At 47.0% G+C, this 23,004-nt stretch overlaps 1 protein-coding gene across 1 annotated transcript; it reads right to left on the bottom strand.

Moving 5' to 3' along the window:
* Window positions 1-9,194: 9,194 nt before the first annotated feature.
* Window positions 9,195-22,342, bottom strand: chst1 (carbohydrate (keratan sulfate Gal-6) sulfotransferase 1). The gene is made up of 6 exons (XM_020940595.1): window positions 22,173-22,342; window positions 17,059-17,254; window positions 14,261-14,536; window positions 11,876-12,141; window positions 10,878-11,213; window positions 9,195-9,366 (listed from the first exon to the last, which is right to left on the bottom strand). Exons 1-6 carry the CDS (start codon window positions 22,340-22,342, stop codon window positions 9,195-9,197), a joined length of 1,416 nt encoding a protein of 471 aa, XP_020796254.1.
* Between the last annotated feature and the right edge of the window lie 662 nt (window positions 22,343-23,004).

The raw sequence follows: 23,004 nt of genomic DNA, 5'->3' as shown, positions 1-23,004 counted from the left end.
TCCCTTACAAGTGGTCTGATGAGGCCGAAATGGCTTTTTTACGCTCAAACAACTTTTCATTACTGCCCGTTTTGTCTCACCCAGATCCATCCAAACAATTCATTGTCGAAGTCGATGCCTCAGACTCCGGAGTGGGTGCTGTCCTGTCCCAGCGTTGTCCAAAGGACCAGAAAATTCACCCTTGTGCTTTCTTCTCCCGGCGACTTACACCAGCTGAAGCCAACTATGACATTGGCAACCGGGAACTTCTGGCAGTTGTTTTGGCCCTGCAAGAATGGCGCCACTGGCTGGAAGGAGCTGAGCACCCCTTTATCGTGTGGACTGACCACAAAAATCTATCTTACCTTCGTTCAGCAAAAAGGTTGAACTCCCGTCAGGCTCGATGGGCACTGTTCCTTGGACGATTTAACTTTGCTCTTACTTATCGTCCTGGATCCCGGAATGTAAAACCTGATGCCCTGTCCCGTCAGTCCATTTCTGAGGAGGCTGAAACCCAACCTGCTCCTATCCTACCTCCAGCTTGCGTCACTGACAAGCCAGACTCAACAGTCAAGCCCGCTACTTCTAGCTTCCTCCTTGGAGCCGTTAGCTGGGAGATTGAGAAGGTTGTCCGGGAGGCCCAACAAACACAACCTGACCCAGGTACTGGTCCACCCAATTGTTTGTATGTGCCTGACTCTGTGCGCTCCCAATGCCTCCAGTGGGGGCATGCCTCAAAGTTCACATGTCATCCTGGTTTTAATCGCACTTTAGCTTTCCTCAGGCAAAGATTTTGGTGGCCCTCCATGTCTCGGGACACCAGAGCCTTTGTTTCTGCTTGTCCTGTGTGCGCTCGCAGTAAATCCAGTCACCTGCCCCCTGCTGGTCTCCTCCATCCTCTGCCAATCCCCAGCCGGCCTTGGTCACATATAGCAGTGGACTTTGTTACGGGTCTCCCCACATCTGAAGGTAACACCACCATACTGACCATTGTGGATCGTTTTTCTAAAGCTGTGCATTTTGTTCCTCTCCCCAAATTACCTTCATCCTCTGAAACTGCTAAACTCTTGGTACAGCATGTGTTCCGTCTTCATGGTATTCCCACTGACATTGTGTCTGACAGAGGCCCCCAGTTCTCCTCTCAGGTTTGGAAGGCTTTTTGTCTGTCTCTGGGGACTTCTGTCAGCCTTTCCTCTGGTTATCACCCACAATCGAATGGACAAACTGAGAGGGCTAATCAGGACCTGGAGTCTGCACTGCGCTGTGTCATGGCCCGTAATCCCACCACTTGGAGTTCTTTTTTGCCTTGCGTTGAGTATGCCCACAATTCCTTGGTGTCGTCTGCCACAGGTATGTCTCCCTTCATGGTGTCTCTGGGCTTTCAACCTCCCTTATTCCCTGCTCAGGATGCGGAAGTTGCAGTTCCTTCTGTCCAGGCCCATCTGAGACGCTGCCGTGATGTTTGGAAGGCAGCCAGAACAGCACTCGAACGAGCAAGTGTTCGTAACCAGGAGAGTGCCAATCGCCACCGCGTACCATGTCCCACTTACCAACCAGGGCAAAAGGTTTGGCTTTCCTCTCGAGATTTGCCTCTTCAAGTAGAGTCTCGTAAATTGGCTCCTAAGTTTGTTGGACCTTTCACCATCGAAAAAGTAATCAATCCGTCAGTTGTGCGTCTCAAATTACCAAGATCTATGAACATTCATCCCTCTTTTCACGTGTCCCTATTGAAACCTGTGGTTTCTAGTCCCCTCATGGATTTTTTCTGACTAGAGGCTCTTCTGATGATAGGACTGACCCCGCCTCTCCACGGATCTGACCTGTAACTTGGTCTGGTTTGGTCTCCATGAAGATAGAAAAAAGTTTAATGCCATACTGCGGAACATTCCAGACAAAACAATGTGGGGAAGGTGACCCAAACAAAAAAACAAACAAACAAACAAAAAACTAAAATGTGTCTTAGTCCAGACAGTTTATTCAAATCAACTTCCGGTGTCACGTGAAGTAACTTAATTACAAATAAACTTTTCAAACAAACAGAAAATAAGTTACTTAAATTAAATCAACGCAACAACAACGACAACAACAACAACAACATGCACTCTCTCCCCGGAAAACGCTTGATTCACGCTGACGTCACAAACCAGGAAGATGTTCGGAAAGACGAGATCACGACTTCCCGGGCCCAGTTTTCGTCGTCTCCTTGTCGTTGTAGCGTTTCGTTCTGTTCGGCTCATCCACAGTTCCAACCACACCTCAGTTTTCGTCATTTCGAGGCGACAAACTCCAGATGTTTCCAAACAGCACAAACATCTGATCACGTTTATGTCGGTGGGTTTGATGAGTCGGTCGGTGAGTCCAGAGTCGGGACCTTCACCGGAAGTCGTCATCGCGTCTTTCCGAGCGTCTTCCTGTCTTGTGAAGTAAAAGTGAATAGAGCCTTTAGACTAAAATCGACTGCTTCTACACACACTCCCGAGCAGGAAGGAAGGAAGGAAGAAGCTCGCCCAGGTAAGTATCATTTCCTTAAACAGGTAACGTTCAAAACTCTAAAGCCTTTTCCGTTTACATGGGCCTGAGTCTCTTTTAAATCAAAGTGTTGAACAAATAAACAGTGTGCTGAAAATAAAATATAAGACCAAACCAGTTTTCCTCCACCTGGTCTGGTCCAGAACCTCCCCCTGAGGCTTTAAGGGCCCGTCCACGCGACAATGTTTTTTGGTCGAAACGGTGAAGTTTGTATTCGTTTCGGTCTTTCGTCCACACGGAGCCGGCGTTGTGTTGTCGTGTGAACAAACAAATCGCAACTTTTGGAAAACGATGGCGTCGCGACCTCGTCACAGCTGCCAGGCCGTTACCGAAACGCGACAGGTGCACTTTACCTTCTTGGGTTCTTTTTAAAGACAATGTGGTAAAGTGTATTTTACGGAAGACGTGAGGGGTCACAACAAACGCAAATGCCTCAACAAATACAAATGCGACAACACAACAAAAAAAACACAACACACCAAAAAAAAGCCACAACGTAAATGACCCCGGGACTCTATTTTAATGCAAACGCTGCAACAAATACAAACGCCACAACACAAACGCAAACGCCACAACACATTAAAAAGCCACAACACATTAAAAAGCCACAACAGAAGTGACCGCGGGACTCTATTTTCCAATGGACCGATCAAGCGGCAAGTGAAGAAAAAGAACGACAACGTGAAAAGTAAAGGAACGGAGAAGTTGGAAACGTAAGTAAAAGTAATTTAATGTTTTATCGTTATTCGTTTCACGTTGTAGTTCTTCTTCTTCACTTGCCGCTTGATCGGTCCGTCGGAAAAAAGAGTCCCGCGGTCACTTCCGTTGTGGCTTTTTGATGTGTTGCGGCTTTTTTATGTGTTGCGGCTTTTTAATGTGTTGCAGCTTTTTAATATGTTGTGGCTTTTTAATGTGTTGCGGCTTTTTAATGTGTTGTGGCATTTGTATTTGTTGCGGTGTTTGCATTAAAATAGAGTCCTGCGGTCATTTCCATTTTGGCTTTTTTTGGTGTGTTGTGGCTTTTTAATGTGTTGTGGCTTTTTGATGTGTTGTGGCTTTTTAATGTGTTGTGGCGTTTGTTTTTGTTGCGGCATTTGCATTAAAATAGAGTCCCGTGGTTATTTCCGTTGTGGCTTTTTGATGTGTTGTGGCTTTTTAATGTGTTGTGGCATTTGCGTTTGTGTTGTGTTGTTTGTTTTTGTTGCGGCGTTTGCATTAAAATAGAGTCCGTTGGTCATTTCCGTTGTGGCTTTTTTTAAATGTGTTGTGGCTTTTTATCATGTTGTGGCTTTTTTTGGTGTGTTGTGGCTTTTTGTTGTGTCGTCGCATTTGTATTTGTTGCAGCTTGTTTGCGTTTGTTGTGACCCTCTCGGCTTCCGTAGTATTTACCTTGTTGACGTGTTTCTGCTGCTGCAGTTTCAGATCTGTCCTCGGTGTTGGTGGTGACGTGTCGTATATCAGCTGTTGTTACTTCCTGTGGGCGTGGTCAGACCTGATGGACCTGCAGGTCGCTCAGACTGACCACGCCTCCCGTCGCCGGGTGTTCTCTGGAGGAGGGCGTCTCAGGTGTGTTGTTTTCCGATCCAACGACCCGAGCCCCGACCCGATCCAGAATGTGGTTGTTCCTTTTCCACTGGTCTGATGTGGCAGATTTTAGCTTTTCCTGTTCTGCTTTGTCTTTTTGTGTTCTGGTGAGTCAGTCTGAGCCACCTGCAGGTCCATCAGGTCTGACCACGCCCACAGGAAGTAACGACATCTGATATACGACACGTCACCACCAACACCAGGGACAGATCTGAAACTGCAGCAGCTGAAACATGTCAACAAGGTAAACACACTTTACTGTTTTGTCTTTAAAAAGAACCTAAGAAGTAAAGTTTATAAGAAGACAAAAGGAACATCTTTGGCTGTGACAGGTGCAGCCTACGGAGCTGTTCCTGCTGCTGTGGCCTCGTCATTTTGGTCTTAAAATTATCGTATTAACCCGCGACACATGATCCTGATTTTTTTTTTTCGCTATTGTGTCCGTCAAAAAATTCCTGTTCAAATGGCAGAGTCTGGCTCCAGATTGGCTCCTGTAACTGGGAACATCACGAGCCTCATTAGAGCGACGCTGAACTCTGTGACGTCACTGAGAACATTTCTTTTATACAGACGGTGCACACACACGGATCATTAACAACACACGAGTAAAATGAAATTAAACTGTTAGATTTTCAAGTTATTCTAATAATTCTCATCCAAATCTTATGGCTAAAAACGAAAACTTATGTTTAACTTTTGCAAAACAAAACGTTGATATTTCTGGGATAGAAATTAAAATCGGCTAAATTACCTTAACGTTAAAAAAAAAAACCTGTGATGAGATTTGCATTATTAAATATTATTATCATTGTTACAGCGCCACACACAGGTGTGGCAGGTGTATCACATCGTTTTCACTCAGTGAAGATTTATTGATCTGACACGTGGACACAAGTTTTTTTCAATCCACAAAAAAAAAAAAATCCAGGAGTGTTGTCGTGTGGACGTAGCTTAAATACCCCCCGTCTCCAGACCAGGAGCTGCAGGAAAGTGAAGTGAACATGGATGTAACTCAGGCTCGGACTGGAAATCTGTACAACCGGGGAAATACCCAGTGGGCCGGTGTGGCCCGGCCCCCCAATTTTGACTGGCCCGAAATGTGTGCTCACAACCCCCCACCCCCCCACGGCACTAGACCCACCCGGTTCTCAACAGGCCAAACCAAAACTCAACCCCCCCCCCACAAAATGTTCATCATAAAGTAAAACGCTCAGTGTGTGAAGAATTGGTGGAAACACGTTCACTCATATTTCGCCTTAAATTTGCCTCATTCTAAAATAATAAACAGTGTAGATTTATGTGTCGAACACGTCTGCGTCTCTCATGCTCCAAACACACCGACCAAAACGACTCCTGTCACCCAAAAAACACCTGCCCAGAAAACATATGGCAAAGTTTATAGGTCGATACAGTATTTTCATTTTGTAAAGATTATTAAAAATCTGAAAATAATCACATCATCCATCCATCCAGTTTCTTCCGCTTATGTGGGGTCGGGTCGTGGGGACAGCAGCCTGAGGCCCTCCCACACTTCCCTCTCCACACACACGTCCTCCAGCTCTTCCGGGGGGATCCCGAGACGTTCCCAGACCGGCCGAGAGACATAGTCCCTCCAGTGTGTCCTGGGTCTTCCCCGGGGCCTCCTCCCGGTGGAACGTTCCCGGAACACCTCCCGAGGGAGACGTCCAGGAGGCATCCGGAACAGATGCCCGAGCCTCAACTGGCTCCTCTCCACGTGGAGGAGCAGCGGCTCTACTCCGAGCTCCTCCTGTGTGACTGAGCTCCTCACTCTATCTCTAAGGGAGACGCCCAGACGCCCTGCGGAGGAAACTCATTTCGAGCGCTTGTATCCGCGATCTCGTCCTTTCGGTCACTACCCAAAGCTCTAATCACATCATTTATGCTAAAATAGTTGAAATATTTTTTTTTTCTATAATAATGAAGTAGTTTATGTGTATGTTTGTGATGTTCAGCAGAGGCAGACGGACGGAGCCTCGTCCTGCATCAGTTTGCGACGCCTCCACTGTGACTCACAAATAATCGTCTGTTTTATACAGTGAGTCTGGCTCATACACCAGGTGTAATATTTGCAAAGGTGCGTTTTACGCTGGTCCCCCTCACCACTTCTACACACTCTGCTCATGAGACTCATTTGCTGCTGCATTTGGTACATTTAGACACGTTCAGAAGAGGCAGGTCAGGAAGTTTAACTCACTGTGTTAAGTCGTTAGTCTCTAATGCCGGCGTTTCGGGTTTAAGACCCTGACGTGTTCTTCACATTTGTATTTTGTTCTGTGTGTGTAAACAACAGAATTTATTAAAACTCAGTGTTTTTTTTATTAGTAAATGTGATTTCTGTTTGTTTGTAAAGAAGAGAAACTTAGAACACATATTTCTGATCCGTTGCCCGTCCCCCGCCCGTGACGCTGCTCTACACGCCGGGCAGAGTGAGCGTAATGGGGAACTACGGGACAGAACAGTGGGCCGGTCCAGAGGAAAAATGTCAGGGCCGAATTTTGTTCCCAGTCCGACCCTGATGAAACTGAAGTGAATCAACAAACAAAGTTCATTTAAATGGACAATGTGTCATGATAATTGAACAAAAGAACCCAGGTAAATTAACAAAATGTGTGAAATGAAACAAATGAGTTTAAAATGGGACAAAGACCCACTTTGTCACAACAATAACATTTCCGTGAACTGTGAGATTTGACGAACCCTCCACCAGAAAAGTTACACAATGCGCCTTTTAAGCAGAACTCGGTAAGTCTGAGTTTTTGTGCAACAGTTACTCGCCCTGGGTTTGACCAGAACAGGCTTAAAAATGGAAGAAAAAAAAGAGACAAAATAAATTGGAAACTGAACTTTTGGCGAGACTGCGACCTAAGCTGAGGGTCGCCGAGGTCCAAACAGAAAGTGAGCGCGGGCGCGCTTCCGGCTCCACCGACTCTGGCTCCAATAACAACGAAAACCGTCGTCCCTCCGTGTGGACCTGCCGCTGTGAACCTCGTCGTTTTGGTCTTAAAATGTTCGTATTAACCCGCGACGCATGATCCTGTTGTCAGTATTTCTTGGCAAATTGTTTCTTAATTGGTGTAAAACTCTTAATTTATATCTACGTCAGGTTTTATCCCGTCAAATAAAGTCACAAAATCTGTTCGACGCACGTGTTTGTCATAACGACCCGTGGACAGGTCTCAGCTACGTTTACTTGAGCAACTTTTTTAAGAATTTTTACTGTTCATATACTTTTACTCCTACTTGAGTCATTTATTTTTATTGTTTTTATCAAAGTAACAGTACTCTTACTTGAGTAAAAGTTGTAATTCCTCTTCCGTCTGTGAGTGTAAAGCAGGATCTCCAACCTTTTGTGTCCGGTGAGCTGCTTTTTATATTCTGTTTGTTCTGGATTCACTGTTTAAGCAAAACTATTATTCAACATTTACCGTATTTTCTGCACTATTAGTCGCTCTGGATTATAATGTCGTTAAATGGTCTATTTTTGAACTTTTTCACAAATAAACGGCGTGGGACTTTAAAGGAAACCCAACAGTGTGATGGGTGAGTGGTTTTGTTTGTTTGTTCGTTCACGGTGACTCTGGGTTTTGTTCAGTTGTGGCGTGTAGGGAGGGTGTGTCTGGGACCAACAGATCGTCTGCGTGTTCGCAGTGACTCAGTTGTTCAGTCGTGTCTAGAAGCGGCACGTTGCACTCGTCGCTTTTTCGGTTCGTTCCTCCGTTCCGTTCCTCGTCGGCGTGGAGTGATGAGTGTGTCTGTGTGTCTGTGGGTGTGTTTCGCTGTGCGGTCGCTGTCTGCTCCGTGTGTGTTTGTGTGTTCTGCGGGTGGTGTGTGTTTGTAGTTTACTGAAGTCGTACTGGGACACCTGAGTGGATTCGTGTATGGGGCGCTCTGGATTGTGGGGCACAGTCGTTTTTTGATGGGGTTGGAGGTTTAAGAGTGTACCCAATAGTGCAGAAAATACTGTATTTTAATAAGAAAAGGTTTAACATTAAAGATCTCAAAAGAAGAAAAAACATGCAAATGTTGAAATTTTTCAATATTTTGTTTGTCCCACAACTTAGTCCCAGTTTTTAATTTTGGCCTCTGTCAGTTTGACTCTCCTGCTGTAAAACATTAAACCATTATCCATTTATTAATGCACAAAGTTCAAAATAACATTCACAGTGATGATTCATTAAATCAAATTTGAGTTATTTCCTACAATATGTTTAATTCAGAAATCCTTTGGCGAGTTGCTCGTAAAGGTTTAGTCACAATAACCCACAAGGGCGATTCACCCATACAGGTGCTGACATTTCTTGGCCCGTGGGGTTCTGTAGAGGAGAGAGAGTTTTCTAAGTGCTTCGTCAGGGTGGTGTAAGTGTGGCTTGTGGGTCCCGTGAGACTCGTACGAGACCCTGGGAGAAATTTGGGCAAAGTGGGTCATGTGAGTGTCGTGTGGGTCTTAAGACTGTCGTCAGGCAATAGTACGTCAAACTTAAGAGCCACACACGGGTCACGTATGAGTCAAAATCTGAAAAAGGCCGTGTGACAGTCTTACGAGATGTGGCTCTTATCGTCGTGCTGTATAACACTGGGCTCGTCATCACATCGTACTCATCCATCGGTCGCTGTGGCCGCTGTCGCTGTCCGCACTAGTGCCTCGCTCTCTGACGGCTCCTCCTCGGCCTGGGGACCTGCTGTGGCTCCTGCTCCTGCTGCAGTCTCCGGGCCTCAGTGTCACGGCTCTTCTCCGTCCTCTTGTTCTTTGCCTTCCCTTTGGGCGGCATCTCGTCGGCGAAAACTTGGTGTGTAGAGTACGGCTGCTACGACTCACGTGTGGCCGCACGGGCATCACATCAGCTTTTATACAGGTCGAACGAGGCGTGCACGTGACCCGTAGGAACGACACAGTTGGCCCGTCCAGGACCCGTGCGTGGGCCGCAGGAATATGGGGCGTGAGAAAATGTAAAAACCTGTAGGACACACCTGCAGGACGCAAACTTGACCCGTACTTCCCCTGTAAGTGTGAGGTACGTGCTTGATACGCGCTGCCGCCCGTAGGCCGCTCGCAGAAAAAAATGTGCATGAACATTTCCTCCCTACAGACTCAGCGGGCGTTTACGAGCTCGGAGTCTTGTACGGGCCACTTGCGAGTCCCGTACAGACTTGGCCAAAATCCGTGAACTGCCCGTGGACCCGTGTGGGTTATTGTGACTAAGGCTTAAGGGAGTGGAGAGCTGCTGTAGCTCCCGAGCTGCAGGTTGGAGACCCCTGGGGTAAAGTGACCAACGTTTTATGTGACAATAGGAAATTATTTCTTATCTGTCCTGTCGACTGTTCTGCTCACTCTGTCCTCCCAACGCCAACTTCACTGGTTTTTATTTCTCTTTAAACGCTTCATCTCAGTTCTCCCGAGGATCTCAAACTGGATTTAATTCCATTCAGATCCTCTTACACTTTACTTCAATTTTTTTTTTTGTCCCAAGAGTCAGAAAACAAAGAGGAAAACACTGATTTAAATATAAAGCTCCTCTGATTGGAACGATCTTCCCTCATCGATTTGCGCTTTAACTTCTGTCCCTTCGTTTAAAAATGCTCTGGTTCAATATTTACAGAACCGTGTCATTGTTTTGGATCATTTTGTTGAGTTTTGTTGTTCATCTTGTTGTATTTTGTGACTGTATTTGAACTCTGTCTTAGTTTTTGTTCAAATGTGACTTATTATGAGTCTAACAGTCGTGTGTGTGTGTTTGTGTGTGTTTGTGTGTGGTTGTGTGCGTTGATTTTGTTGTTTTGAAGTTTATTTGTATTTGTGTATCCTCCTGTATCTGTCTTTTGTCGTTGTATTTATGAGGACGATGATCGAAAACGAGACGTCGAGACTCAAGGGGCTTCTCCTCCAAACAAATAAATCTGAAATTCAAAATTGAACGTTTGTTTTTTGCAGCTTCTTCAGATCTGATTCAGTTTGTCTCATTTTCATGTCTGTCCAGATTTTGTGACTTATTTCATGTTTCGTCCTTCAAATTACTTCAAATTATAAATCAGTCCTGACAGTTACTCTCTAAGTCACTGTGACTGGAGTAATACTTTTCCGAAATATTTGTATTTATTTATTTTTTTAAACTTTTATTTCAGTTACTCTTACTTGGTGCTGTGACGTGACTAAAAAAATACATATTCTGAATATTCATTTGTGCACTTGTGTTCTGGTACAGTTCCTCTTCCATGTGATAGTTTTGAGAATAAAATTACTTCCTAAATACTTCTTCGTGTCATTTTGGTTTTGAACTGCACAGTATTAGTGAGAATAAAGACCACACGGCTCCTGCAGCGAGTGTGTCGTTACAATTACTGCGAACAAACAGTACAACAAAAATAAAGCTTTTTTTTTTACACTATAATAATGCAACTCGGTGTATAAGTATTTAGACACTGTCCTCTGACTGGACCGTGTAGTGGAACACGTTACAAAATACATTCTGATTCTGTAACTACAAACTTTTTCAAAGTATTTCTCCATAACTGCTCTGACTGTCAACACTCTGCTCTCCCCTGTCACTCAGTGTAAAAGGGTGCGTTGCCTCTGGGCACAGGGGCAGTAAAAGGGTGCGTTGCCTCTGGGCACAGGGGCGGTTGGGGTGAGTTACCGAGTTGTGCTTGGTGCGGGTTGTGGCGCTCGGTCCTCGATGTGGAGCACATGAAACTGAACATGGACAGAGGAACATAAGGCAACGATGAGTCGTATAAAAATAGTCTCTGTTCTTCTCTTCTAAAAAAACGGTACAAAAGTTTTGTCTTGGACCAGAGAGACGTTCATGTTCCTGAGCTCTTGGGCGGACCGGGCCTCGCGGTACCCGAGCTGCCACAGGGCCCGCTTGCACACGCCCTGGCTGAACTCCACCATGTCGAAGGGCAGCTTGAGGCGCCAGCTCTCGGCGTTGGCGGCGGAGTCGCGCCTGGTGCCGTACTTGTCCTTGACCTCGCTGGTGGACCTGGTGTTGACGCGGATCCACTCCTCCACGCTCGGAGTCATGCTCAGACCCACGAAGTCGTAGATCTCCTTGGTCTTCTGCAGAGGGTTCCTGGACAGGTCCTCGTAGCGCACCAGCATGTACCTGCAGAGGAGAGGCTCAAATCAGACACGAGCAGCACGGTCTTAAAGGGTTCGGTCCTGGTTCGGTCCTGGATGAGTCCTGGTTCAGTCCTGGTTCAGTCCTGTTTCAGTCCTGGCTGTGTCCTGGTTGAGTCCTGGTTCAGTCTTGGGTTAGTCCTGGTTCAGTCCTGGTTCAGTCTTCTTTCAGTCCTGGTTGAGTCCTGGTTCAGTCTCCGTTGAGTCCTGGTTCAGTCCTGGTTCAGTCTTCGTTCAGTCCTGGTTGAGTCCTGGTTTAGTCCTGGTTGAGTCCTGGTTCAGTCTTGGGTTAGTCCCGGTTTAGTCTGTGTTCAGTCTCCGTTGAGTCCTGGTTCAGTCTTCATTCAGTCCTGGTTCAGTCCTGGTTCAGTCCTGTTTCAGTCCTGGCTGAGTCCTGGTTCAGTCTTGGGTTAGTCCTGGTTCAGTCCTGGTTGAGTCTTCTTTCAGTCCTGGTTGAGTCCTGGTTCAGTCTTCGTTCAGTCCTGGTTGAGTCCTGGTTTAGTCCTGGTTGAGTCCTGGTTCAGTCTTGGGTTAGTCCTGGTTTAGTCTGTGTTCAGTCTCCGTTGAGTCCTGGTTCAGTCTTCATTCAGTCCTGGTTCAGTCCTGGTTCAGTCCTGTTTCAGTCCTGGTTGAGTCCTGGTTTGGTACCTGCCCTTGAGCCAGGCGGGTTGGCTCAGTGCGGTGGACACAGAGTTGAAGAAGTCGTCGCAGATGGTTGTGAACTGCCAGGTCTCCAGGGTGTGGGGCCTTCGTCCTGTGGCTTGCCAGATTCCCCAGAGGCGGTACAGGTCCCGGAAGGTCTCGATCCTGGAGCTGAGGATCCCCCGAGGGTCCCGCACCAGCTGGATCACTTTAATGTTGAGACGAGGGTCCTCCAGCAGGGGGCGCAGGTCTTCCACCACCGGCATTCGTACCTGCAGCAAGAGGTTTAAAGTTCATGAAAAAGTTTTTCCAGGTGAGAGTCGCTCAATGTGGATGACGAGGCCCCGCCCCCCTCCCCCCGTACGCTGTCCTGGTTTTGACAAACACAAATCTGGTCACACTGACCTGTATTCACCTGAGTCATGTCTTTTAATCCAACACAAGTTGAACCACATCAGCGACACAAGAGCTGGAGTTTTATCTTCACTTAGTTTATGTAAATTAGTGATGTGGTTTTAAGTTTTGTTTCTGTGAGATTTGAACAAAACTGAATTAAACACATTATAATGTCAAACAGCTGATGTGGATCTAGAGTCGTTATGTTTATATGTCGTAAAGTTGAATTTATTTATGCAGATTAGTGCAGATAGTAATAATAATGATGATCATTTTAATATAAAAACGTTAATGGTTAATCGATAATCGATCGTTAATTCTCCCGACTGATTAAGAAAATTTAATCAAATGCCCGTCTCTAGTCGAGATACACTAAAATAGATTGAGATATATTTTTACTCCATATCCTCACATTATATTCACCGTTTGATGACATATGAGAGGAGAATAGAGTCTCTGCACCGTCACGTGACCCCTACAGCAACGGTACCTACGCCGCCATGACACCAGACACGATATGTCATTGACTTCAGCAGCATCGGAGAAACATGGGCAGGTTTTGTTGTGTATTTGGTTGGTCTAGACCAGGGGTGTTCAATACGTCGATCTCGATCTACCAGTCGATCGCCAAGGTCGTGTGGGTACATCGCCGTGTCTCGTCTCGGACTCGATCGTGTTTGGACTCGGTCTTGTCTCTCACTCGAGGTCTGACACTCAACAAGTGTGATCATATTTCATTCCGGCCGCTGCTGTTGGTAATAAACTTGTAGCGGGTGCAGGAGCGTGTGGGGCGTCTCAGTGCAGCCTGTGCGCTCATTTGAAACCCGCGGAGACTCTACGGCGCATCACAAACACACACGCTCCCTATGCACGGCTCGTCTGCGACAGCGTGTGCCCTCGTGTACCAGCGTGCGTCACAGGGCAGGTTCAACTTCCTAAACATCCTACCTGTCCACCTGCCTCACGTCAGCACGCCGCCCCTCGCCTTTTCACGGAAAAAAGACGTGGATTATAGCAGCAAAAATAAACCGCAAAGAGATTTCCAATGGTCCCATCAAGACACCCGAAGTTTCATCAAGGTATTTAGATAGTTTCATAGATTATTTAATGAAAGAAGCACATTTACTGAACAAAAATTTCATTAATTTATCCAGGAAAACCCGCACTAGTTTACGATTCAACGAACCCACACTGGGCTCCTGTGATCAACATGACGCACGAGTCAAAGAGTCTGTGAGCCAAACCTCGAAAGAATCGGCCATGAAAAGATCCTTGTTAACGTTACAAAGATCCACTCACAAAAAGTGATTAATTCTAGAAGACAAAGTTATGGATAAACAAGACAATAAAGAAAACCTGACATGTTTATATGTGCTGGAAGATCCAGTTTCTACTGCCACTCACACTGCAAATGTTTTCTTTTTACATTTTAGTTCAGTAAATGTGTTTCTCTCATTAAATAAACTATGAAACAATTTAAATAACAAACACCTTGATGAAACGTCGTGTGTCTTGATGGTATCATTGGAAATCTCTTCGTGGTTTATGTTCTCTAGACATAATCGATAATTCCCTTGTTTGATCCTGATGAGTCATTTCCAGAGGAACAGTGAAGAAACGATTCGTTTTATCCCTTCCAGAGCGTCTAGAACAACCAAATACACAACAAAACCTGCCCATGTTTCTCCGATGCTGCTGAAGTCAATGACATAGTGTGTCCGGTGTCATGGCGGCGTAGTTACCGTTGCCATGGGGACACATGACGGTGCAAAGCCTCTATACTGTAGTACATCACATATGACAGGAGAGTACTGTAGTACATCACATATGACAGGAGAATACTGTAGTACATCACACGTTCATGTACTGTGCTGTACTCTGATGTAGTCACGTCTGGAGGGACGCTGTTCCTGAGTGACCAGTCACAGCAGACCGTCCCTCTGGACCTGACTATCTGTCCTAAAAACAAACGCTCATGTTTGAGGCTGAACCCACCGTCTTCATGGCGACGTGGGGTTTCTCTCGACACGCCTGCGCCGCCAGCGTCAGGTTGAGCGGGCTGCACTTCTTCTTGCACTGCCACTCCTCCAACGACTCGCCGGGTTTGAAGGCCTGGCACACGGGCGGCTGGCACAGGTTCCGGCTGGCGCCCTGGCGGAACAGGTTGTCCAGCATGTGGTTGGCGGGGGCGGGGCGGACGTAGCTCTCCAGGGCGTAAAGGTCACACTGGAACAGGCTCCACAGAAGGTCACGACTGGCCCCCAACATCACCTGACAACACCACAGGAACATCTACAGCACACAGCTTCTCCAAAACTTTTACAGAACCTTTAATCCTGTTGGAACCATTTTCCTGGTTTAGACCTGCTTTAGTTCTGGTTTACTTCTGGTTTAGTCCTGGTTTAGTTTCTGTCTGCTCTGGAGAGCAGCTTCACTGAGACTGATTCACTCTCGCTGTGTGAAGGTTTCGCAGCTCTTTCCTTCCTGCTGCTGTCAGACTTTACAACAAACACTGTTCACACTGAACATGTGCCAGTCAATTATATCCATGTGAAATTATTTTAAATCTATTTTAAAATTATTTTTAAGCTATTATTTATTATCTGTGTTACCTTTTCCTGCTGTTCTGAAATTGTGCGTTGCAACATTGGAATTTCCCCACTGTGGGACTAATAAAGGCTTATCTTATCTTATCTTTAGTTCTGGTTTAGTCCTGGTTTAGTTCTGGGTTAGTCCTGGTTTAGTTCTGGTTTAGTCCTGGTTTAGTCCATGTTTAGGCCTGGTTTAGTCCTGGTTTAGTTCTGGTTTAGTCCTGGTTTAGTTCTGGTTTAGTCCTGGTTTAGTCCTGGTTTAGTTCTTGTTTAGTCCTGGTTTAGTCCTGGTTTAGTTCTGGTTTAGTCCTGGTTTAGTTCTGGTTTAGTCCTGGTTTGGTCCTGGTTTAGTTCTTGTTTAGACCTGGTTTAGTCCTGGTTTAGTCCTGGTTTAGTTCTTGTTTAGACCTGGTTTAGTTCTGGTTTAGTCCTGGTTTAGTTCTTGTTTAGACCTGGTTTAGTTCTGGTTTAGTCCTGGTTTAGTTCTTGTTTAGACCTGGTTTAGTTCTTGTTTAGACCTGGTTTAGTCCTGGTTTAGTTCTTGTTTAGACCTGGTTTAGTTCTTGTTTAGACCTGGTTTAGTTCTGGTTTAGTCCTGGTTTAGTTCTTGTTTAGACCTGGTTTAGTTCTTGTTTAGACCTGGTTTAGTTCTGGTTTAGTCCTGGTTTAGTTCTTGTTTAGACCTGGTTTAGTTCTGGTTTAGTTCTGGTTTAGTTCTTGTTTAGACCTGGTTTAGTTCTGGTTTAGTCCTGGTTTAGTTCTTGTTTAGACCTGGTTTAGTTCTGGTTTAGTTCTGGTTTAGTCCTGGTTTAGTTCTTGTTTAGACCTGGTTTAGTTCTGGTTTAGTTCTGGTTTAGTCTGACCTGACCTGGCGTGGTCAGGTCTGCTTTACATAAATGTTGTGTGGTGTCTGTCAGGTGTCGGTCAGGTGTCGTCAGGTGTCGGTCAGGTGTGTCAGGTGTCTGTCAGGTGTCAGTCAGGTGTGTCAGGTGTGGTCAGGTGTCAGGTGTCTGTCAGGGTGTCAGTCAGGTGCGTCAGGTGTCGGTCAGGTGTGTCAGGTGTCTGTCAGGTGTCAGTCAGGTGTCAGGTGTGTGTCAGGTGTCTGTCAGGTGTCTGTCAGGTGTGTGTCAGGTGTCTGTCAGGTGTCGTCAGGTGTCGGTCAGGTGTCTGTCAGGTGCGTCAGGTGTCGGTCAGGTGTCTGTCAGGTGTGTCAGGTGTCGGTCAGGTGCGTCAGGTGTCGGTGTCAGGTGTCTGTCAGGTGTGTCAGGTGTCTGTCAGGTGTGTGTCAGGTGTCTGTCAGGTGCGTCAGGTGTGTGTCAGGTGTCTGTCAGGTGTTGTCGTCAGGTGTCGTCAGGTCAGGTGTCTGTCAGGTGTGTCAGGTGTGTGTCAGGTGTGTCAGGTGCGTCAGGTGTGTGTCAGGTGTCGGTCAGGTGTCTGTCAGGTGTGTCAGGTGTCAGTCAGGTGTGTCAGGTGTCTGTCAGGTGCGTCAGGTGTGTGTCAGGTGTCTGTCAGGTGCGTCAGGTGTGTGTCAGGTGTCTGTCAGGTGTCAGGTGTCTGTCAGGTGTGTGTCAGGTGTCTGTCAGGTGCGTCAGGTGTGTGTCAGGTGTGTGTCAGGTGTCTGTCAGGTGTCTGTCAGGTGTGTCAGGTGTCAGTCAGGTGTGTCAGGTGTCTGTCAGGTGTCTGTCAGGTGTCGGTCAGGTGTGTGTCAGGTGTCTGTCAGGTGTCGTCAGGTGTGTGTCAGGTGTCTGTCAGGTGCGTCAGGTGTGTGTCAGGTGTCTGTCAGGTGTGTCAGGTGTCTGTCAGGTGTCGGTCAGGTGTGTGTCAGGTGTGTCAGGTGACTGTCAGGTGTGTCAGGTGTCTGTCAGGTGTCTGTCAGGTGTCGGTGTCAGGTGTGTGTGTCAGGTGTCTGTCAGGTGTCGTCAGGTGTGTGTGTCAGGTGTGTCAGGTGTGTGTCAGGTGTGTCAGGTGTGTCAGGTGTGTCAGGTGTCTGTCAGGTGTCTGTCAGGTGTCTGGTGTCCAGGTGTGTGTCAGGTGTCTGTCAGGTGTGTCAGGTGTCTGTCAGGTGTCGGTCAGGTGTGTGTCAGGTGTGTCAGGTGTCAGGTGTCAGGTGTCGGTCAGGTGTGTGTCAGGTGTGTCAGGTGACTGTCAGGTGTCTGTCAGGTGTCGGTCAGGTGTGTGTCAGGTGCGTCAGGTGCGTGTTACCTGCCGGTCGGAGGCCATGTGGATGCGCGGGACGATGGAGGCCTGGACGTGGTACAGAGGCTCAAACAGGTAGAAGACGTCCGGGTGCTGGTTGAGGAGCTGCCCGATGAACGTGGAGCCGCAACGGGTGGTCGTCAGGAGCAGCACCTGCGTCCGGCGGGTGGAGTTTGACAGGTGCTCCTCGTCACAGCCGCCCCTGCGCAAATAAAGCCATTCAGGGACATTCATGTGGGCAGAAGTGTGGTGTTTGGTTAAAGCGGGACAAAAGGGAAAAGTGAGGAGGGGTCTGGAGGACAAAAGGGAAGAGTGGGGGGAGTCTAGAGGACAAAAGGGGGAGTGAGGGGAGTCTAGAGGACAAAAGGGAAGAGTGGGGGGGGTCTGGAGGACTAAAGGGGAGAGTGGTGGGGTCTGGAGGACTAAAGGGGAGAGTGGTGGGGTCTGGAGGACTAAAGGGAAAAGTGAGGGAGGGTCTGGAGGACTAAAGGGGGAGTGGAGGGGTCTGGAGGACTAAAGGGGAGAGTGGTGGGGTCTGGAGGACTAAAGGGAAAAGTGAGGGAGGGTCTGGAGGACTAAAGGGGGAGTGGAGGGGTCTGGAGGACTAAAGGGGAGAGTGGTGGGGTCTGGAGGACTAAAGGGAAAAGTGAGGGAGGGTCTGGAGGACTAAAGGGGGAGTGGAGGGGTCTGGAGGACTAAAGGGCAGAGTGAGGGAGGGAGTCTGGAGGACTAAAGGGGAGAGTAACGTGGGGGGGTCTGGAGGACTAAAGGGGGGACGGGGGAGTCACATGATTGTTTTTTTTTATGCCTGCCATATTGACGTTCTGCCAACAGTAGCTGCATTGTAGTAACACGGCTCATCTGTGGTCGGGTCATAAATTCTCCATCACATCCCCCAAAATGTTTTTTTTTAAATAAATAAATAATAGTCCAGATGCCATCCCATACGGAACCAGACAGGGTCATGTTCCCGATGTTCCTTCGATTGCGAAAGGTTTCTGTGTTCCCTGCTAAAACCGCGACCGTCCTCATCTCAAGTTCTCACCACCAACTCATAAAACAGCAGCAGGTAGAACTTTGTCCAAACTCACACATCGACCTGAAGCAGAAACTGAAGCCCCATGTGTTTCTCTCTCGACACTTTAACGCCACGAGTCTTCATGCGAAAATTAAAGGAACAACTCGAAAATGTGCTCGTTTTACAATGACGGACGATAGGCGAGTTTCATTGTTGACAAAAGCGCAGGTTTCATGCTGGGAATTATTTTGGTCGGCAGCAAGAAACACTAATTCAACACGACGGACGGAGTGAGAAAACATGTAAAGGGTATTGATCCTGGTTATTTATCCAGTCTAACGGCAGACGACCCAACACCATTTGACCAGAAATTGGGTGATTTGGCTTCCGTCGATGTTTATGACCTTTTCAACCCCGACAGAGTCTGGACCAAACCAAACTTCTGGTCAGAATCTCCAACTACCTGGACAAATATTCACTTGGGCGACATCCACAATGACTTGGTGGAAACTCCTGGGCCATTCACAGCAGAAAAGATGAAAACCTCCAAGAGTCTGGATGTGTTGTTGAACTTGTTGAGTCCAGGTTTGTTAGGATCTTCTACGTTTGCTCTGCGGATGTTTGAAAGTCGTTTAATTCACCGTTAGTGGTTCTTTTCACTCAGAATATGAAAAAGACATTTTCCTTCTTCCGTGCTTCTATTTGTGCGTCCGATAATGCAGCAGGAGTTTAACATTATCGGGGATAAATACGCGAGGTTACACACTGTGTTTGACGCTACCGTGTTTCTTGCCTCCGACCAAAATATTTCCCAGCAGCAACGCCGGCTTTTAATAACAATGACGTCAGCTGAAACTCGACGATACCTGCATCCTGAGGGGGGGGGGGGGGGGGCTTTTCACGACTCTCACAGACCAGAGCTGAGTTTATGTGATGTTTAAAAACCAGGACTAAACCAGATCTAAACCAGGACTAAACCAGGTCTGAACCAGGATTAAACCAGATCTAAATCAGGACTAAACCAGGTCTAAACCAGGACTAAACCAGGACTAAACCAGGTCTGAACCAGGACTAAACCAGGTCTAAACCAGGACTAAACCAGGTCTGAACCAGGACTAAACCAGGTCTGAACCAGGACTAAACCAGGACTAAACCAGGACTAAACCAGATCTAAACCAGGACTAACCAGGACTAAACCAGGACTAAACCAGGATCTAAACCAGGACTAAACCAGGACTAAACCAGGACTAAACCAGGACTAAACCAGGACCAGGACTAAACCAGGACTAAACCAGATCCAGATAAACCAGGACTAAACCAGGTAAACTGAAACCAGGACTAAACCAGGTCTGAACCAGGACTAAACCAGGATCTAAACCAGGTCTGAACCAGGATCTAAACCAGGACTAAACCAGGATCTCTAAACCAGGTCAGGACTAAACCAGGACTAAACCAGATCTAAACCAGACTAAACCAGACTCTAAACCAGGACTAAACCAGATCTAAACCAGGACTAAAACCAGGACTAAACCAGATCTAAACCCAGGACTAAACCAGGACTAAACCAGGACTCTAAACCAGGATCTAACCAGGACTAAACCAGGACTAAACCAGATCTACTAAACCAGGACTAAACCAGGTCTGAACCAGGACTAAACCAGGTCTGAACCAGGACTAAACCAGGACTAAACCAGATCTAAACCAGGACTAAACCAGATCTAAACCAGGACTAAACCAGGTCTAAACCAGATCTAAACCAGGACTAAACCAGGACTGAACCAGGACTAAACCAGGACTAAACCAGGACTAAACCAGGTCTAAACCAGGACTGAACCAGGTCTAAACCAGGACTAAACCAGATCTAAACCAGGACTAAACCAGACTAAACCAGGACTAAACCAGGACTAAACCAGGACTAAACCAGGACTAAACCAGGACTAAACCAGGACTCCAGGTCTGAACCAGGACTAAACCAGGACTAAACCAGGACTAAACCAGGTCTGAAACCAGGACTAAACCAGGACTAAACCAGGTCTGAACCAGGACTAAACCAGGACTAAACCAGGTCTGAAACCAGGACTAAACCAGGACTAAACCAGGACTAAACCAGGACTAAACCAGGACTAAACCAGGACTAAACCAGGACTAAACCAGGTAAACTAACCAGGACTAAACCAGGACTAAACCAGGTCTAAACCAGGACTAAACCAGGACTAAACCAGACTAAACCAGGACTAAACCAGATCTAAACCAGGACTAAACCAGACTAAACCAGGACTAACCAGGTCTAACCAGGACTAAACCAGGACTAAACCAGATCTAAAACCCAGGACTAAACCAGGATCTAAACCAGGACTAAACCAGGTCTGAACCAGGACTAAACCAGGTCTGAACCAGGACTAAACCAGATCTAAACCAGGTCTGAACCAGATCTAAACCAGGACTAAACCAGATCTAAATCAGGACTAAACCAGGACTAAACCAGATCTAAACCAGGACTAAACCAGATCTAAACCAGGACTAAACCAGATCTAAACCAGGACTAAACCAGGACTAAACCAGGACTAAAACCAGGATCTAAACCAGGACTAAACCAGGACTAAACCAGGACTAAACCAGGTAAACCAGGTGAAAGGACCAGGACTAAACCAGGACTAAACCAGATCTAAACCAGGACTAAACCAGGTCTGAACCAGGACTAAACCAGGACTAAACCAGATCTAAACCAGGACTAAACCAGATCTAAACCAGGACTAAACCAGGTCTAAACCAGATCTAAACCAGGACTAAACCAGGACTGAACCAGGACTAAACCAGGACTAAACCAGGTCTAAACCAGGACTGAACCAGGTCTAAACCAGGACTAAACCAGGACTAAACCAGATCTAAACCAGGACTAAACCAGGACTAAACCAGGTCTGAACCAGGACTAAACCAGGACTAAACCAAGACTAAACCAGGTCTGAACCAGGACTAAACCAGGACTAAACCAGGACTAAACCAGGTCTGAACCAGGACTAAACCAGGACTAAACCAGGACTAAACCAGGAAACCAGAACCAGGACTAAACCAGGACTTAAACCAGGTCTGAACCAGGACTAACCAGGACTAAACCAGGACTAAACCAGGACTAAACCAGGACTAAACCAGGACTAAACCAGGACTAACCAGGACTAAACCAGGACTAAACCAGGACTAAACCAGGACTAAACTAACCAGGACTAAACCAGGACTAAACCAGGACTAAACCAGGTCTAACCAGGACTAAACCAGGACCAGACTAAACCAGGACTAAACCAGGACTAAACCAGGACTAAACCAGGACTAAACCAGGACTAAACCAGGACTAAACCAGGTCTGAACCAGGACTAAACCAGGACTAAACCAGGTCTAAACCAGGACTGAACCAGGTTTAAACCAGGACTAAACCAGGTCTAAACCAGGTCTAAACCAGGTCTAAACCAGATCTAAACCAGGACTAAACCAGGACTAAACCAGGTCTAAACCAGGACTAAACCAGGACTAAACCAGGTCTGAACCAGGACTAAACCAGGACTAAACCAGGACTAAACCAGGTCTAAACCAGGTCTAAACCAGGTGTAAACCAGGTCTAAACCAGGACTAAACCAGGACTAAACCAGGTCTAAACCAGGTGTAAACCAGGTCTAAACCAGGTCTAAACCAGGTCTAAACCAGGACTGAACCAGGTCTAAACCAGGATTAAACCAGGACTAAACCAGGACTAAACCAGGTCTAAACCAGGACTAAACCAGGACTAAACCAGATCTAAACCAGGACTAAACCAGGTCTGAACCAGGACTAAACCAGGACTAAACCAGGGCTAGACCAGGACTAAACCAGATCTAAACCAGGACTAAACCAGGTCTAAACCAGTTCTAAACCAGGACTAAACCAGGTCTAAACCAGGTCTAAACCAGGACTAAACCAGGACTAAACCAGAACTAAACCAGGACTAAACCAGGACTAAACCAGGACTAAACCAGGACTATACCAGGACTAGACCAGGACTGTTTTGTACCAGATTCTTGTTGGTCCCAGTGGATCTGTGTGAACATTAGATGTGCTCATTCCGCCCGCTCACCTCAGGTCGTCGCGCTCGTAGGCGGAGTCAGCTGAGAAGGGGGCGGAGCTGCTGTTGGAGTGGGCGGGGCAGAGCAGGTAGGAGGTGGAGGTCAAAGTTCGTATGGCCGTGTACTGGATGGCGACCGATGCCAACGCCAAGAGAACCACCGACTTCCACGAACACTGCATGACGTCGGACCGGCGGCGGCGCCTTGCTCAAGGGTCAAGGCGGGCGCTCGGCATGGTTCAGGGTTTAGTCCTGAGGAAGTGCATTGCTCAGAGGCAGAGGCAGGGGTCCAGGTCAGGCGTCTCCTGTCGACAGAACACAGCAAAGGTTTGAACATTAGACCTGGTCTGGACCTGGTCTGGACCTGGTCTGGACCTGGTTTGGACCTAGTTTGGTCTAAACCAGAACTAAACCAGGACTAAACCAGGTCTAAACCAGGACTAAACCAGGTCTAAACCAGGGCTAGACCAGGTATAAAACCGGGTCTAAACCAGGACTAAACCAGGTCTAAACCAGGACTAAACCAGGGCTAGACCAGGTATAAAACCGGGTCTAAACCAGGACTAAACCAGGACTAGACCAGGACTAGACCAGGACTAGACCAGGTCTGAACCAGGTCTAAACCAGGACTAAACCAGGTCTAAACCAGGGCTAGACCAGGACTAAACCAGATCTAAACCAGGTCTAAACCAGTACTAAACCAGGACTAAACCAGGACTAAACCAGGACTAAACCAGGTCTAAACCAGGTCTAATCCAGGACTAAATCAGGACTAAACCAGGTCTTTTCCAGGACTATTCCAGGACTAAACCAGGACTATTCCAGGACTAAACCAGGACTATTC

This window comes from Boleophthalmus pectinirostris, unplaced genomic scaffold (genome assembly GCF_026225935.1).
Source record: "Boleophthalmus pectinirostris isolate CB_2022bp ecotype Guang Dong unplaced genomic scaffold, ASM2622593v1 HiC_scaffold_19, whole genome shotgun sequence".
Lineage (NCBI taxonomy): Eukaryota > Metazoa > Chordata > Actinopteri > Gobiiformes > Gobiidae > Boleophthalmus > Boleophthalmus pectinirostris.
Note: the sequence above shows the minus strand (reverse complement) of the source record. Positions and strands in the feature narration are given on the sequence as shown.